General features: G+C 32.7%; 4 protein-coding genes across 4 annotated transcripts; 1 reads left to right on the top strand and 3 right to left on the bottom strand.

Moving 5' to 3' along the window:
• Positions 1-235: 235 nt before the first annotated feature.
• LOC104791410 (uncharacterized) lies at positions 236-1577 on the bottom strand. The gene is made up of 2 exons (XM_010517294.3): positions 1331-1577; positions 236-592 (listed from the first exon to the last, which is right to left on the bottom strand). The coding sequence occupies exons 1-2, from the start codon at positions 1439-1441 to the stop codon at positions 365-367; spliced, it is 339 nt and encodes a 112-aa protein (XP_010515596.2). The 5' UTR covers positions 1442-1577; the 3' UTR covers positions 236-364.
• A 5378-nt stretch (positions 1578-6955) lies between these two features.
• LOC109124502 (patellin-6) lies at positions 6956-10235 on the top strand. The gene is made up of 4 exons (XM_010517295.3): positions 6956-8550; positions 9271-9395; positions 9494-9635; positions 9727-10235. The coding sequence occupies exons 1-4, from the start codon at positions 7846-7848 to the stop codon at positions 9988-9990; spliced, it is 1236 nt and encodes a 411-aa protein (XP_010515597.1). The 5' UTR covers positions 6956-7845; the 3' UTR covers positions 9991-10235.
• Positions 10236-12562: 2327 nt separating this feature from the next.
• LOC109125291 (short-chain dehydrogenase reductase 2a) lies at positions 12563-13991 on the bottom strand. Its single transcript, XM_019226934.2, has 2 exons — positions 13784-13991; positions 12563-13646 (listed from the first exon to the last, which is right to left on the bottom strand). Exons 1-2 carry the CDS (start codon positions 13870-13872, stop codon positions 12827-12829), a joined length of 909 nt encoding a protein of 302 aa, XP_019082479.2. The 5' UTR covers positions 13873-13991; the 3' UTR covers positions 12563-12826.
• A 446-nt stretch (positions 13992-14437) lies between these two features.
• LOC147942783 (uncharacterized) lies at positions 14438-14941 on the bottom strand. The gene has a single exon (XM_087456180.1). The coding sequence runs from the start codon at positions 14939-14941 to the stop codon at positions 14438-14440; it is 504 nt and encodes a 167-aa protein (XP_087312306.1).
• Positions 14942-15106: the final 165 nt, after the last annotated feature.

The raw sequence follows: 15106 nt of genomic DNA on the forward strand, positions 1-15106 counted from the left end.
CTCGATCAATGACCTCAAAGTTTGTTTCTAATCTTCAAGAAGGAGACTACTTCTTCTCTCTAATTATAATTTGTTAAGCATATTCAAAAACGATGAAACTTTGGACTTGGTCTAGGTCTCTCGGATTAGGACATCTCTTGGTATATTTTCTTTTCAGGTTTTATATATTTGTATTATACTTAAATTGATGATAAAATAGTAAAAGCTTGTAAACATATAATATAGAAAAGAATCATGAAGTAAACAAACTAAATAATAGAAACATATGTGACTGTATATGTGTTCGTTAATTCGAACGATATCAATCGAAATGATAACTAGTGTGTTTGATGATCAACAAGATTAAGATCAATAGATAATCAACTTATAGTTTAGAAGGAAGAGGCAAAGAATTGATATCAAAAACTTTAAAGATGAAACGAGAAGGATCAATAGAAAAGTGAGTGTGAAGAAGAGAACCAACGGTCGCGATGAGCTCTCTCTTAACTTGTTTGGTGATGCCTCCCATCGACACAATCTCTCCATATGCAGCTGGGTCTTTGTTCCCACCAAACACTATCTCTACTGATCCTTTCAAAACCACCATCACTAACTGCAATGTACATATATATTTCATTTATTTAATATGTTAACATAGAATTTGGAAGATCTCTAATCTCCTACGTACCTCTTCACAGCACATAAAGGTCAAAAATCTTTAGAGGAAACAAAATCTTGGCCACATGCTAGTAGTATCTAATATTCATAATTTCTCAATAGGATATATCGATATTTCCTTTTTTGTACTTACAAGTAACTTCTTTTTTCGAGTCAAGTTTACATATATAAAAATAAATAACTATGAAGTTGACTTTTGATTAATTTATAGAAAATTCGAATCAGTTTACGTGAAACATAGTAAAGTAAACAATGCTTATTTATTAATAGCATCCCAATAAACTAAATAATCATCTTATCCGCCTTACGTTTTTATATCATTTTGAAAATTCAAGTGTTACTCAATTATTATTATCGTAGATAGTATTTTTCAACAGGAAACAAAAAGAACTCTATCCATTTTGATATGTTGTCTTCTTTAAAATAAATAAATAAATATCAAAAAAAAAAAAAGAGATAGTTGAGTCTTGATGTGGAAAAGTAATAAAAATGATTGAAAAGACATTACAATAATTTCCTTTTTTAGTTTATGTGAAAGGGTACTTGACTATTGAGTTTCAATTAAGTAACAAAAGTTCATCAGAGATATAAATAAAAACGCATTTGCAGGTCCGTTTTTTGGATTTAAAATCTTTAAAAAAGAGAGATTAAACTTTTGAGAGAGGTTTCTTACGTTCTGAGGTCGTCCGACGATAGAAGCAATGGCCTTGGTGACTTCCGAGTAGAACGGATCGGTGTTAACGCCGTCGAAATTGACGTTGGTTGTAATGTAAAGACAAGGCATTTTCTAACGCACGTTTTCTTGATTCCGTTTAAGCTTTGTTTCAAAGAATCTGAAGAAAAACCAAAAGAGGAAGGGATCAAGAGAGGATTTTGTATGGTGTGTGGGAGCTGTGGAAGAGAAGATCTCAAATGGCCATTTAAATATATAGGGTATAGAACTAAACCATCGGCTCCAAATTATTGTATTTTGCATTATTTTAAAAATGCGGTTTGATATGTGAACAATGGTTGACATAATATCTTCCGATTTCAAATCTGACAACTTGACGTGACTCAATCAATTATCGCAGCTACGTCGCCCTCCAAGAAACTTGGTTTCATACCGTATTGGACCACACACACAAAAGAACAAGTCCATAATTTGGAAATATGCATGTTATTAAAGATAAAAACTTATGAGTTGTTGTAAGGGGGATCATTTAGTACTTGGGTTTCCTCCTTAAAAGGTTAGATAATTGTTGAAATAGAATTAATTTATTAAGTCAGATGATACTAAGGTGGTATTGGATTCTAATTTATGAGGATTTTTGAAGAGTTCAACAAAATCATTAAAAATTAATAAGTGAAAGATTGTTAAAGATTGCTAGAGAATTTTGTTGATTAGTTTTCTAAAATCTTGTAAACTTCTCCAAACAATCCATGTATTTTTATAATCCATGTATTTTTATAATACTTTCCATGATTTTATTTTGTAAAGAAAGTGTCTAAATTCATGAACCAATAAGATAGTAATTGAACTCATTAACAATCTTAGATCCTTTTGTTTTAATTGAATAACACAAAACTTTTAATGACTTTGTAAAATTTGTTGAGATTTTAAATTACTTTTTACAAATCACAAACTAATAACACTAAACTTTAACAGAGTTTAACAAAATATTGATCTAATAACAACAAATTCTACATAACATTTAAAATCTTTAAAACTCTATTCAAATCTCAAATCAGTAAGTGGTATTGGATTCTAATTTATGAAGATTTTTGAAGAGTTCAACAAAATCATTAAAAGTGAATAAGTGAAAGATTGTTAAAGATTGCTAGAGAGTTTTGTTGATTTGTTTTCTAAAATCTTGTAAAGTTCTCCAAACAATCCATGTATTTTTATGATAGTTTTCATGACTTTATTTTGTAACGAAAAAAATCACAAACCAATAACATAATAATTGAAATCATTAACAATCCTAGATTATTTTGTTTTAATTGGATAACACAAAATTGTTAATAACTTTATAAAAGTCTGAATCCAATACCCGAATTTGTTAAGATTTTAAATGACTTTTTACAAATCACAAACTAATAACATTGAACAGAGTTTTACAAAATCTTGATCTAATAACAACAGATTTTATATAATATTTAAAAATTTTAAAACACTATTCAAATCTCAAACCAATAACTCCCACTAACGTACTCATTTTGGATCTTTGACCATTTCTCTTATTTTTAATTCTCTTCTCATACATCCATGTGCTGCGGACGTAGCGCCGTTACTTCGCCTTAAATGAGACATGTTTATTTTTCGAACTGTCACTAGTATATAACGGTTGGCTACAAATTATCTACGTACTACTGTCTGAAATTAGTCTTATCACTTTGAAAATATGGTAAACGTTTTATATATTTATTACCTATTTTTGTTTTACTAATGACTAACGAATAAATTGGTTACGTTTTAGTCTGACAACGTTAGGACTTATGAATTGTGAGCAGCTTTTCCATCGATGTTGTTTAACTCATGATATGATTTTCGAACTAATAAACATAGTGGTTCGGCCTGTCGGACCAGTGAACTCGTGATCCACTCAATAATTTGGTTAGGTATTAGTTGTGAAATCCAAATAGTAACGAACTGGATAAACTCATTAAAAACCGAGAACCCGGTTTAATGATCTTTGTTTTTTTTGTTTTTTTTTTTTGAACGAAAACCAGGTTTAATGATCAAACCGTAGAGTTCTGATCTCTAAACCGTCTGGATGTCCTTGCGACCTTGCCTTATTTTTTTGAACGGCACTTTTGGTTTTTTTGGACGATGTTACAAAGAAGAAGAAATATAAAAGCCATCACTGACTTGTGAGGGTTAGAAAAGAGGGATGAACAAGGACAAACAAAGTTAGGTAACATGCTTAGGCGGTCCTCAACACAAATAAAAGAAGCTTAGGGTTAGGACCACTAGACATATAATGCAATAGCCATTATGAAGCCACAATGTTTCAAGTAGTAACTTTGGTTGACACACTATAAGAAGATTCACAAAAAACAATTTTTGGCGTGGGGTGGGGGCTTCATCACAAACCCATGAGAAAATTGTTGCTTTTTTTTCTTCTTTAAATTTCATTTTCGTGGACTAGGATAAATGGATGGATTTTTTGTTTTTAAAGTCGTCGGAAGAAAACCAAATTGATAATAGAAAAAAGAAAATAGCAAAGTTGTCGAAACAGGGACAGAGGCTGTCTTTAAGGCAAAATCCCGTATGATTAAAGTGTACGTAATCGATTAGTGTTCCTCTGTAAGCACCACCAAGTCAAAAGTAAACTCCAAAGCCAAAGGTTTCAATTTTCAAACATTTGTTAAAGCAAAGCATGTCCACGGGAATTAGCACACTGAGGTCCACCATGTTATCAAGAAACGCCAAAACATTTTTATAATTTCTTGTTTTTCAAATATATAAAGAATTAAAATATTAATTTTTTCTTTAATGTAGAGAATGACAAAAATAGATATATAAATAAGAATATAGGATTGAAACTTTTTGAAATAAATTTAATATAATATAAATAAATTAAAAACTATGAAAAGGATTGGAAAATCAAAAATATTTTACAAAGAGAACATGTAGAAAGTAGACAAAAAACTATTAAAATTTCATAAGTTTTATAAACTAATTTAGATGATATTATAATGTTTGTTAGTAATTTCCAATTTTTTTTTGTGAAAAAAAAGGAATATGTGTGAGAATTTTTGTAGTGTTCATATTCAGTTTTCTAGAAAAGCTAGGAAAGCGAAAGTGGCCTGGCATGGTTTTGTATTTTTCCTTTTTAAACATACTAGAATTTAGATCCACGCACCCATAGAAATTTAATTTTTTTAATCAGTATAAGTATTGAGCTCAAATATAATTATTCAAACTTTTGAATATAAATCTAGATAAACACTAAGCTTATTTTACTAAATGATATATTGTTGAAGATAATATTTATTTGCTATATCTATTTGCGTGAGATTTTATATAAATTTTTTATCAATAAGAATCATTGAATAGAAATACAATTATTTCAAGATTAAAAGATAAATTTGTATAAAGACTGTACTTATTTTACTAATCTATACATATGTCGTATATTGTCTAGTATCAAAATAATGTTTTTCGGACAAATCAACAATATATCACGTGATAACAAAAAATGACTTAAGAACCTCACTGGAAAGGTAAACAATATTGTCGACAATCTTCTAACCTTTTATCCTTAGAAGAGTTCATTCTATAATCATATCCAATGAAAACATCTTTTTAAAAGTTCTAACGTCAAATATTGATTGTCGACCTAATTGTAAAGACCATTTAAACATATTGATATCCCACATTAAATGCAAATATACAAAGTTTGATGAACAATTTTAGTGTTATGTCGCTACAATGGGGTTGTCCAAGTGCATCATCTGCCATAATAGAATTTCGACCAAGTCAAGAATGTCTAAATGGGGAAACGTTTAAACCTGACAATGAATATCCGTTCACTAAAAAACTTGTTCACACTAAAATTGATTTTTTTTTAAGATGTTCATTTTTTCTATATTTTCTGACCATTGATTTTTTTTTTTAGATGGATTATCTTTTCCAAATTATTTTTCATAGTTTTCTCAAAAAAAAAAATGTGACCCTTACAATATCTTTGTTTTAGATTAAAACTTTTAAATTGAGTTAAGTAATTAATTTTTTTTGTCATCATTGAATCGACAAGACCAATCTCTACTACGCAGGGTAACACGACTTAGTGAAGTCGAACTCTGGTGGGTTCGGTCGTAGAAGTGCTGCTGTAACCACTTGACTAAAGATATTTCTCTAATTTTTTATTTTTTATAAGTGAATGTTTAATAATAAATCTTTGTAGTATATGTTTATTAGAAACTAATGTTCCACTTCAATTTTATTTTTCTGTTTATATTTTTATAAATACAATTACATAAATTGTTTTTTTACTCTACCATGCATTAAAATCTTACTTCCATTCTAAAACTCATTAACCCATTATAAATTTTGGAATATGATCATTTTTTGGTTATAATTTCAATAATAGCACTATTACTATAACAAATTTATAGGATTATTTTTAATATTTTATAATTTTCATTTATTTTACTTAATTCATTTTTATATATTTATTAATTTTATTATTTATTAAAAAAAATTATGTTTAGACTATTTTAAAATTTAATTAATTTTATTTAATTCGTTTTATTTCTTTTTAAACATTATTAATTATAAATAATAAATAAGCAATTAATGATTATTTAAAATAATATTTTTAATGCAAAAACAAAAAAAAAATTGATTAGGTGGATGATGATGTAGAGAAAGGAGAAGAGAGAAAAGTTAACTTTATTTATATATAGATGATCACAAATAGTACTATTTGTGAAAGGAAAAAAAAAACTCATTAACAAAGGTTAGGAATAATGATGAGTTGACAACAAATCAAGGTAAGGAAATACTATAATTTTGACTATTCCAATGAACGTGTTATTGCAAAATTCAGTTACATATATATGGTCCAAACGCTAGTTGCATTTTCACATGTTGGTAATAATTATTCGATTAGATACAGTTTCGTGAACGTTGTTAATTAATTAAATGTTTAATCTGTAGGTTATGGGAATGAACTGGAAAGTATATAAAGTTGAACCGCATGGGTGGAACGATGATTGTTTTTGGCTAAGTAATCTCTATTAATTTTTTTTTTTAACATCTAATCTCTATTAATTTATTTGCTAATTGATCGGATCCCCAGATATTCTCATAATCACTCCCTCTTATTACGTTGAAACTTGAAACAAAGTGCGCTGAGCCTAAAACTCCTTTCGCTTTTTAGAATCTAGAGGAGGGAACTTAACAAAAACAATAACGAACTAATAATAGTATTAAGGTCTAAATATGCGATTACCAAAACTATGCCTGTGGCCGCGAGTCTTTTGTTTTTGGGATTACTTTGGCCATAACCCTGAGTAAACTACAATTTTGATTTTGAGGCCTTGGTGTTGGTCTCCTTTTATTATATTAAACTACAATCATATTAGATCTAGTCTCAACATCTTATGGGTTATTGAGAAACTGGTTTAGAACAGCAGTGAAATGACGAGTGGTTTGGTCGAAACATGGGGCCGGGTTAAATGATAAATACCAGTTGTGAAAACGATTTGAATCATAAAACAAGTTTTAAGAAAAGAGAGTAAAGCATTTATTAATTTACTCCTTGCTTCCACTCAAGAATCATCAAGCCACCATCAATGGGTTCACATTGGCTAAATTATGAAATGTGAATCTCTCTCTATAAATGTTTTACTCTTTTTTCGACCTCTTACGTTAGCTAGATAAGTAAGTACGTAGATAACCAAAGAAAATCAAGTTTCCAACGCATTTTGAAATGACCATGAACAAAGAGATGTATAGAACTCAATGCCCTGCGTGTAGTAAGCAAGCCTTCCTACACCAATAAGCCCTCTAGTGTGTTTTCAGTGTTCAGACAAGGGTGTGTTTGAACGTAGAGACGACATTGTAGTTTGAACGTGAATGAGAGTGAAAAATAAAAGCACGAAAAAGGTTTTGGGGACCCATTAGGTAGACTTAAGATGAGATGACCACAATCCACAAACACAAACACGCCCCAATCCCATTCTTCTCATTATTATCACCTCTTCCACACGTTACCCTCCCTCTCTGCTCAGAGAACTCACACGCTCCTCCCCCTAACGCACGTGACTATCACGCTCCTCCACCTCCTAAAAAGATCTTCCCAATCTTATTGCTTGTCTAATCAAATTCATATTCACATTAAAACATTTCCATTGATTTCAAAACATTACTTTATATTATTTTATATGGTTACTATTTTTTTTTTGTTAAACAATACTTTATCGTTGGAATTGGAAAATAGTAGTAGATTGCTTTATCAGAAATTTTATAAGTAATTTATATTGTAAAAAGCCGCGTTATCTGTTCAAAAATTCAGAAATCAGAGTCACGCCTATTTCTCTCTCTCCCGTCACTCTCACTCTTCCCCTCTGCTCCTTATTATTACATCGATCCTCGTTGTCTCTCCTCTGTTTCTTCAATATCTCTCTTTCTCGCCAACCCAAGAACAAAATCAAGAAAACCAAAAAAAAAAAAAAAAGAAACTCAAGAAAGAAAGTATGGATGCTTCATTGTCTCCAAGCCCATTCGATCACCAAAAAACCCAAAACGCAGAGCCAAAGAAAAGCTTCGTAACCTCACTCATCACTCTCCGTTCAAACCACTTCAAAGAAGACACTTACTTCGTGACAGAACTCAAACCAGCCGAGCAAAAATCACTTCAAGAACTCAAAGAAAAGCTCTCAGCTTCATCTTCCAAAGCCTCTTCTATGTGGGGAGTACCACTCCTCGGTGGAGACGACAAAGCTGACGTTATCCTCCTCAAATTCCTCAGAGCAAGAGATTTCAAAGTAGCAGACTCGTTGAGGATGCTTGAGAAGTGTTTGGAGTGGAGGGAAGAGTTCAAAGCAGAGAAACTGACAGAAGAAGATCTGGGTTTCAAAGATTTGGAAGGTAAAGTTGCTTACATGAGAGGCTACGACAAAGAAGGACACCCAGTTTGTTACAATGCTTACGGTGTGTTTAAAGAGAAAGATATGTACGAGAGAGTGTTTGGTGATGAAGAGAAGCTTAACAAGTTTCTTAGATGGAGAGTTCAGGTTTTGGAGAGAGGTGTTAAGATGCTTCATTTCAAACCTGGTGGTGTTAATTCCATTATTCAAGTTACAGATCTTAAAGATATGCCTAAAAGAGAGCTTAGAGTTGCTTCTAATCAGATTCTCTCTCTTTTTCAAGATAATTACCCTGAGATGGTTGCTACCAAGGTGACAATTTCTCAATCTTTTCTCTTAATTTCTTGTGATTTTTTCTTCTTTAATGAGGTTCTGTCTGAATTTATGGTACTGTACTTGTGTTGTCTGAAAAACCCTCGGAATTGTTACTGTTTTTTTCCCCTTCATGTGCTTTTGCCCTGATTTGCGTGTTAGGTTGCTTGTTGTTACATTTAAACAGAAGCGAATCTCATTTCAAGAAATCTGAAATGTGTTAAATGCGTATTGCGGAATCTAAATCTTTAATTTCTTTACATTTTTGGTCTAAGTCTTTGGAAATTGTTGGTGTCTAATTTGTATGTGTATTTTTGTGTGTTCGTCTAAATTTTGAAAAAATTGGATAGTAGAAGTATGAATGGTTTTAGATGTTTCTGTGTGTCATTATTCTCTGTCTAGTCTATTTTGGATTCTCTTTTTGTCTTACTTTTTGTAATACTACTTCCCCTAGCTTTGTCCTCTACTGCTACAGTGTATTTGAAGCATTTTTTTGTGTGGCCGTACGTACATTGATGTTATTATAATCAGTCTCTATTCTCGAGTACTACATAAACATTGCATAATATCTAAGCAACATATCGCTCATATTGAGATTTAAGAGCAATCAAATAGTTTAATATCTATTCACAAGGTACAATATAGGGTACACATTAAGGCTCAATATACTATTCAAACTCTTTCAAGTTTTGATGATGGATATATTTTTTAACATTTCAGATATTCATCAACGTGCCTTGGTACTTCAGTGTAATCTACTCAATGTTCAGCCCTTTCTTGACTCACAGAACAAAGAGCAAGTTTGTGATGTCCAAAGAAGGAAACGCAGCCGAAACACTCTACAAGTAAATTACTTAAAACTCTAACCATTCTTTATTTCTTGTTTTGGCTATTATATATCTTTTTGTTTAAATATATATGCGTACCATTGTTGCTATTTCAGGTTCATAAGGCCAGAAGATATTCCAGTGCAATACGGTGGTCTTAGCCGTCCTACTGATTCTCAAAATGGACCGCCAAAACCTGCGTCTGAATTCTCCATCAAGGGCGGTGAGAAAGTTAACATTCAGATCGAAGGCATCGAGGTAATAATACTAACTAGCATTTTACAAATGGCCAAGTGAGCGAGATGAATTCTGAAATGTGTTTGTGTGTGGATTATTATAAACATTACAGGGTGGAGCAACCATAACATGGGATATTGTAGTAGGAGGATGGGATTTAGAGTACAGTGCAGAGTTTGTTCCAAACGCAGAAGAGAGTTACGCGATTGTGGTGGAGAAACCGAAGAAGATGAAAGCTTCAGATGAAGCTGTTTGCAACTCTTTCACAACAGTAGAAGCTGGGAAACTCATTCTCTCTGTTGATAACACTCTGTCTCGCAAGAAGAAAGTCGCTGCTTACCGTTACACTGTCCGGAAATCTACTACAGCGGTCTAAGAAACCGGTCAGAAGATTGGTTTCTTTCTTACTACTTAATTTTTTGAGTGTGTTGAGAGGGTTTGTTTTTCTTGGGGTTTGGGTACTAGGGTTTGTTATGCTTGCTCAACGGTCGTGTTGAACCGGATATCGAAAAGATTTGCGAAGGGAAAGAGATTATATGTATAAAGACAATGATTGTATGACATTCGCTGTTTGGTTTGATATCTTCACTATAGATTTAAATGTACCAATCATATAGGTCATACGTTTGTAAGCTTATTTTACTGCTTGTACTATTTGAAGACCAGTGGTCCATCATTGCTTATGTTTGCTGCATTCTCAGTGACGGTACTGAGTTGTTTTGCATCAGAAGTTGAACAAAACCATGGAATTTTAGAACAATATTTTGAGTTAGATGAACAGATCACTCCTCTCAAAAGCAGGACCCAAACTTGAAAAACCAATCATTGCTAGTTTGCAACATATTAGTGTACTAATCATTGTACAAACTTGAAGTGTTCAAAGTTACTCTGATTGATTCCTGGAAAGAAAACGTACACCTCCATTACCTCCCAAATGAGCTATTTCCTTCTTCAGCAACAACACTTGGTCAAGACCGACTTTGCACGGATGAATGATGATGAAAAGTTTACGGACGGAGGAACGGAGTGAGACAGAGACAACAATCTGAACATATCATTGTGACCACCGCCACAAACTACGAGTCAGCCCATTATCCACGTATTTTTAGTCTGGTACTGCTACAGCCCAGCCCAATATAAAGTTCTATTGAAAGGCAATTAAAAGTCTTTTTTAGTCTTGTGTATTTATTCCTTTTCCAAGTGGCACGGCAAATACAAACAGAAAATATATATATATATATATCTTACAAAAATTTGAGAGATTTTCTATTTAAAAATCTTAAGAAAAGAAAGAGGAAATAGTACAATGTAAAAAACTAAAAATCTAGAGAGAGGGAGAGCCAAAATTATAAAGTAAAAAAAAAAGAAAACCGAGCAAATCAGAGTAAACAATTCAGAATCTAAAAACAATATATATTCTTATTATACAGGAACAATAGATAAAATGGTGAAGAACTTGGACTTTAGTACAATGTTGTTGTTCTGACATGATCTCAACTCATTGGTTAGGGACATAGGAGGTTTCCACGATCGAATATCTTAAACCATGACCTACTTTAACATAAGCAAATTAATTCCTATTAGTTTTTATTTATTTATTGATCAACAAATTTAGAGAAAAACATCATTGTAGTGTGGTATATTTCATATGGATAACACACGTTTTCGTTTCTATTGCCTCTGTCCTTCATAAATTGATTTTTAGAGAATTTTTTTTGTCTCTAAAAAATTAATATTTTAAATTTTTTTAATACTAAAAATGTGGAAAAGTAGAAAAGTAGAAAAAATGTCAGAAAAATAAATCATCACATATACAAAATGACCAAAAATAAAAAATAAAAATTATAAATAAAAAAGTAAATAACAAATTAATTATATAGTCTTATTGTTTTGATATGTGTGAAAAATTCTTAACATCAATCTATTAGAAAAAGAGGGAATATTTCTTCTCAATTTAGGATGGTTGGAGATTAAAGAGCTTTAAGGAAAAGTGAGAATAAATAGACCAAATAGTCAAATGGTTATCGAAGAAAGCGAATCGTCGGTTTCAAGAAATGGAGGCTACACAAATTTTATACTCTCCCTAGTCTCTATTACTTTCCTCTTTCTTTAGAATAAAGAACACAGTGGTCTAGCTGTGCTGTGGGTTTGACCATTGGTAACCAATCTTTACTTCGTGATAAGTATATTTTCTTATATTTATTTCGATCTGAGTTAATAATTCCACAATTACGCCATAATCGCATCTGGTTTTTAATATTTTCATTGATCTCTCACCTCATATGTGTTACAACCCAATACACCCTTGCATTTCATTCTCTATTATATCGCCAAGACCGAACCTTAACTTTATTAAAGCAAACAAATAAAAACATCGAACCTTTAGCTTCGACCCTAAAACTCAATTTGCATTTAAAAGTTTGCGTAAACGAAACTGTATAAAAAAAAACAAAGTATATTAATACGTTTTTGCTTAATATGACAAATCAGGAACAAATTCTAAGTTCGTCCAAGAGATTCGGATTCTATCCTTCGAATTATAATATTTATTGAATTACTATATTATTTTCCAGATAATTTTTCTTACAAAAAGACACTGTTTTCTTTTCATAATGCAGATTAATCAACAAACTCTCTGCTTAATTCCTTTTTTTTAGTTTACTCTGTACTTATTTAATGACGTAAACATATCCTTAAGCATGTAAAGAGTCTAATTTACTATGGGTCAAATTATTTGTTCATCATTACTCTCGCAGAGTTATCAATTTTAAAACTACATATTTATCCAACTGACTGTTGTCAAAAGAAAAAGAAAAAACTTATATCAAACTGACTTGCATATGCGCATGATCTTTCATAAATTAACCACTTGGCTAAAAAATTCGATTTGTTAAATTTGTCTTTTGGACGTTATATAAAGCCAGGTAATTAAGCTCACATATCCACAATTAGTACTAAACAGTTGTAATTTATATAAATAAATCAAGTAATATCAGTTAAAATTTTCGGAATATGCTATAATAATGTCATCATCGCTTATATATGAGACAAGCTTTTACTTTACTGTCCCGTTGACATCTACAAATAAAACCATTGTTTTATTCATTCACCAACTATTCCAACAAAAAAAAAAAAAGATAACACAAAGATTTACTACCAAATCCACTTAATTAACAGTGCAATTAGAGAATTAAAAACACACACACATTTCATCACAAACCAACACAGTTTCTCGCAGTCGTAACACCACCGTCAACGACAAGGTTATGTCCATTAACATACTTGGACTCATCACTTGCCAAATACAACGCAGCCTCAGCTATATCAGTCGCTCTCAATGTCTCTCCTTTCAAATTAGCCATACTCCTCACAAACTCCTCCATCTCCTCCACATCATCCCCATCCACGTCACCACCACTCGTCTTACACCACGCGTTCACCAGCATCGACGTGGCAACCCCAAACGGAGATATACAATTAACCCTAATCCCATACTTGCCTAGCTCACACGCTGCGTTCTTGGTCAAACCAACTATGGCATGTTTCGAGGCCGTGTAAGCGTGTGGTCCCATACCACCCATCACACCTGCCACACTAGCGGTGGAGATTATGCAGCCTCTGAACCCTCTCTCGACCATGACACGTGCCGCGTGTTTCATGCCGAGCCCTGTTCCTCGCACGTTCACACGCATCACGGTGTCGAACTCGTCCGCGTCGAAGTCTAATATGCTTTTGTGTTTCTTCTGGTCGCCGAGAACTCCCGCGTTGTTGAATAGAATGTCGAGCCGACCGTACCGTGAAACGGTTACGTTCACGAGGTTTTCCACGTCAGCTTCGACCGAGACATCGCAGCTAATGAATGCCACGGTCGAGGTGGTTAAGTGGGATGAGAGTGACTTAGCCAGGGAAGAGCCAGCTACGTTGTCCATGTCAGCAATCACCACCGTAGCACCATGCCTAGCGAATAGTATGACGGTTGCTTTGCCGATCCCGTGTGCTCCTCCGGTGATGATAGCTACTTTTCCTTCCAACCTATACAACATTATCAGTTCGTAAGAATTTTGAGAATTGACCATCACTAGTGACATAGACTAATACACTCATTGCTAATTTCTAATTTTTAAGTTCGTCCAAACGAACAATGTAGTAACGAATTACTAAATATGTACCTCTTAGGATACAAAATTGTATTCGTTTCCTCCATGATTGTGTCGTGGAGGGAGTGAAAGGTCTGCTCAGGGATCACTTGGGCCGGCATGGCGGATATTTGGAAAGGGAAGTAGAGGTGCTAAGAAAGAAGTGGTGAGATGGAGATTATTTTGAAGCTTAAAGTGGAATTGAATAGTAGATAGACACACATCTCTGTGACTATTTATAGGGATACGAAAGTGAAGTTCCGAACCAGTGTGAAACTTCCAATTATGCTCTCAAGTTTTTGGAATCTTTTTAAAATAATAAACGGGAGTTACTGGTTTGAGATTTTAATATAATTTTAAAGATTTTAAATGTTCTGTTAGAATCGGTTTTTATTAATTAGATCAAGATTTTGTTAAAGTCTGTTAAAGTTTAGTGTTATTAGTTTTTAATTTGTAAAAAGTCATTTAAAATCTTAACAAATTTAGGTTATTGGATTCAGATTTTTATAAAATCAATAAAAGTTTTGTGTTATTTAATTAAAACAAATGAATCTAGGATTATTAATGAATTCAATTTTTTTTTTTTGAATTTAATGTTAAATTATATTCAAAAGAAAAATAAATGTTTTACAATGCATAACAAAGCTTTTTCTCTCATTACATTTCTAGGATAAATTTAAATAGAGTTTAGTGAGATCTTGCTGCAAACCAAAGTTGTATGGTGTTATCTTCTCCAGTGCCTATAGTACTCAACCGGTTTCGAACATTTTTGTCTATAAGTTTGATCAGCTTCTCTTTCGTCGATGGTTGGTTACCATGGCGTCTGTCATTCTGTTCTCGCCAAATGGAATATAAGGTGTTCTGAAATGTGTAGCCGATGATGAACCGAGTTTTCTTGTCCAGCTCATTACCGCCTATCAATGCAACAATGTCTCGCCAAACAGCGGTGTACCTAGTCAAGAATAAGCCTTTAGTAAGCGCCTCCCACACCTTCTGTGAAAAGGAACATTGAAAGAAGAGGTGATCACTCGTCTCCATGGGATGGTTGCAGAGTATGCAGGTCGGGTCAACGTTGTGGTTCCAGTGATGCATCCTGTCTCCAGTTGTAAGCATGTTCTTCATGACCAACCAAGTTATAAATGCATATTTCAGAGTGCAAAAAGGAAACCAAACCGCTTTGTAATTAGGCATCGTTAGATGAACATCCCGAATGAGGGACTAAGTGTCCTTTGTTTGAAACTTTCTGCGATATACATTATTCCGCCCTTTCCAAAGAGCGATGTCTTGTTCTGCAGTTCTCTTCAATTTTTGTTGCTGTATTATCTCCTCAACTTGATTCAGCACCGGTTGTCTGTG

The sequence above is a fragment of the Camelina sativa genome, chromosome 6 (genome assembly GCF_030686135.1).
Source record: "Camelina sativa cultivar CO46 ecotype springtype chromosome 6, ASM3068613v1".
In the NCBI taxonomy this organism is placed as follows: domain Eukaryota; kingdom Viridiplantae; phylum Streptophyta; class Magnoliopsida; order Brassicales; family Brassicaceae; genus Camelina; species Camelina sativa.

Coding starts and splice junctions, on each gene's coding strand:
- LOC104791410 (XM_010517294.3), bottom strand. CDS start 1,441: ATGCCTTGTCTTTACATTACAACCAACGTCAATTTCGACGGCGTTAAC. Junction 593..1,330: donor TCGTCGGACGACCTCAGAAC/GTAAGAAACCTC, acceptor TGTACATTGCAG/TTAGTGATGGTGGTTTTGAA.
- LOC109125291 (XM_019226934.2), bottom strand. CDS start 13,872: ATGCCGGCCCAAGTGATCCCTGAGCAGACCTTTCACTCCCTCCACGAC. Junction 13,647..13,783: donor ACAATTTTGTATCCTAAGAG/GTACATATTTAG, acceptor AATGTTGTATAG/GTTGGAAGGAAAAGTAGCTA.
- LOC147942783 (XM_087456180.1), bottom strand. CDS start 14,941: ATGCCTAATTACAAAGCGGTTTGGTTTCCTTTTTGCACTCTGAAATAT.
- LOC109124502 (XM_010517295.3), top strand. CDS start 7,846: ATGGATGCTTCATTGTCTCCAAGCCCATTCGATCACCAAAAAACCCAA. Junction 8,551..9,270: donor CTGAGATGGTTGCTACCAAG/GTGACAATTTCT, acceptor TTAACATTTCAG/ATATTCATCAACGTGCCTTG. Junction 9,636..9,726: donor TTCAGATCGAAGGCATCGAG/GTAATAATACTA, acceptor TAAACATTACAG/GGTGGAGCAACCATAACATG.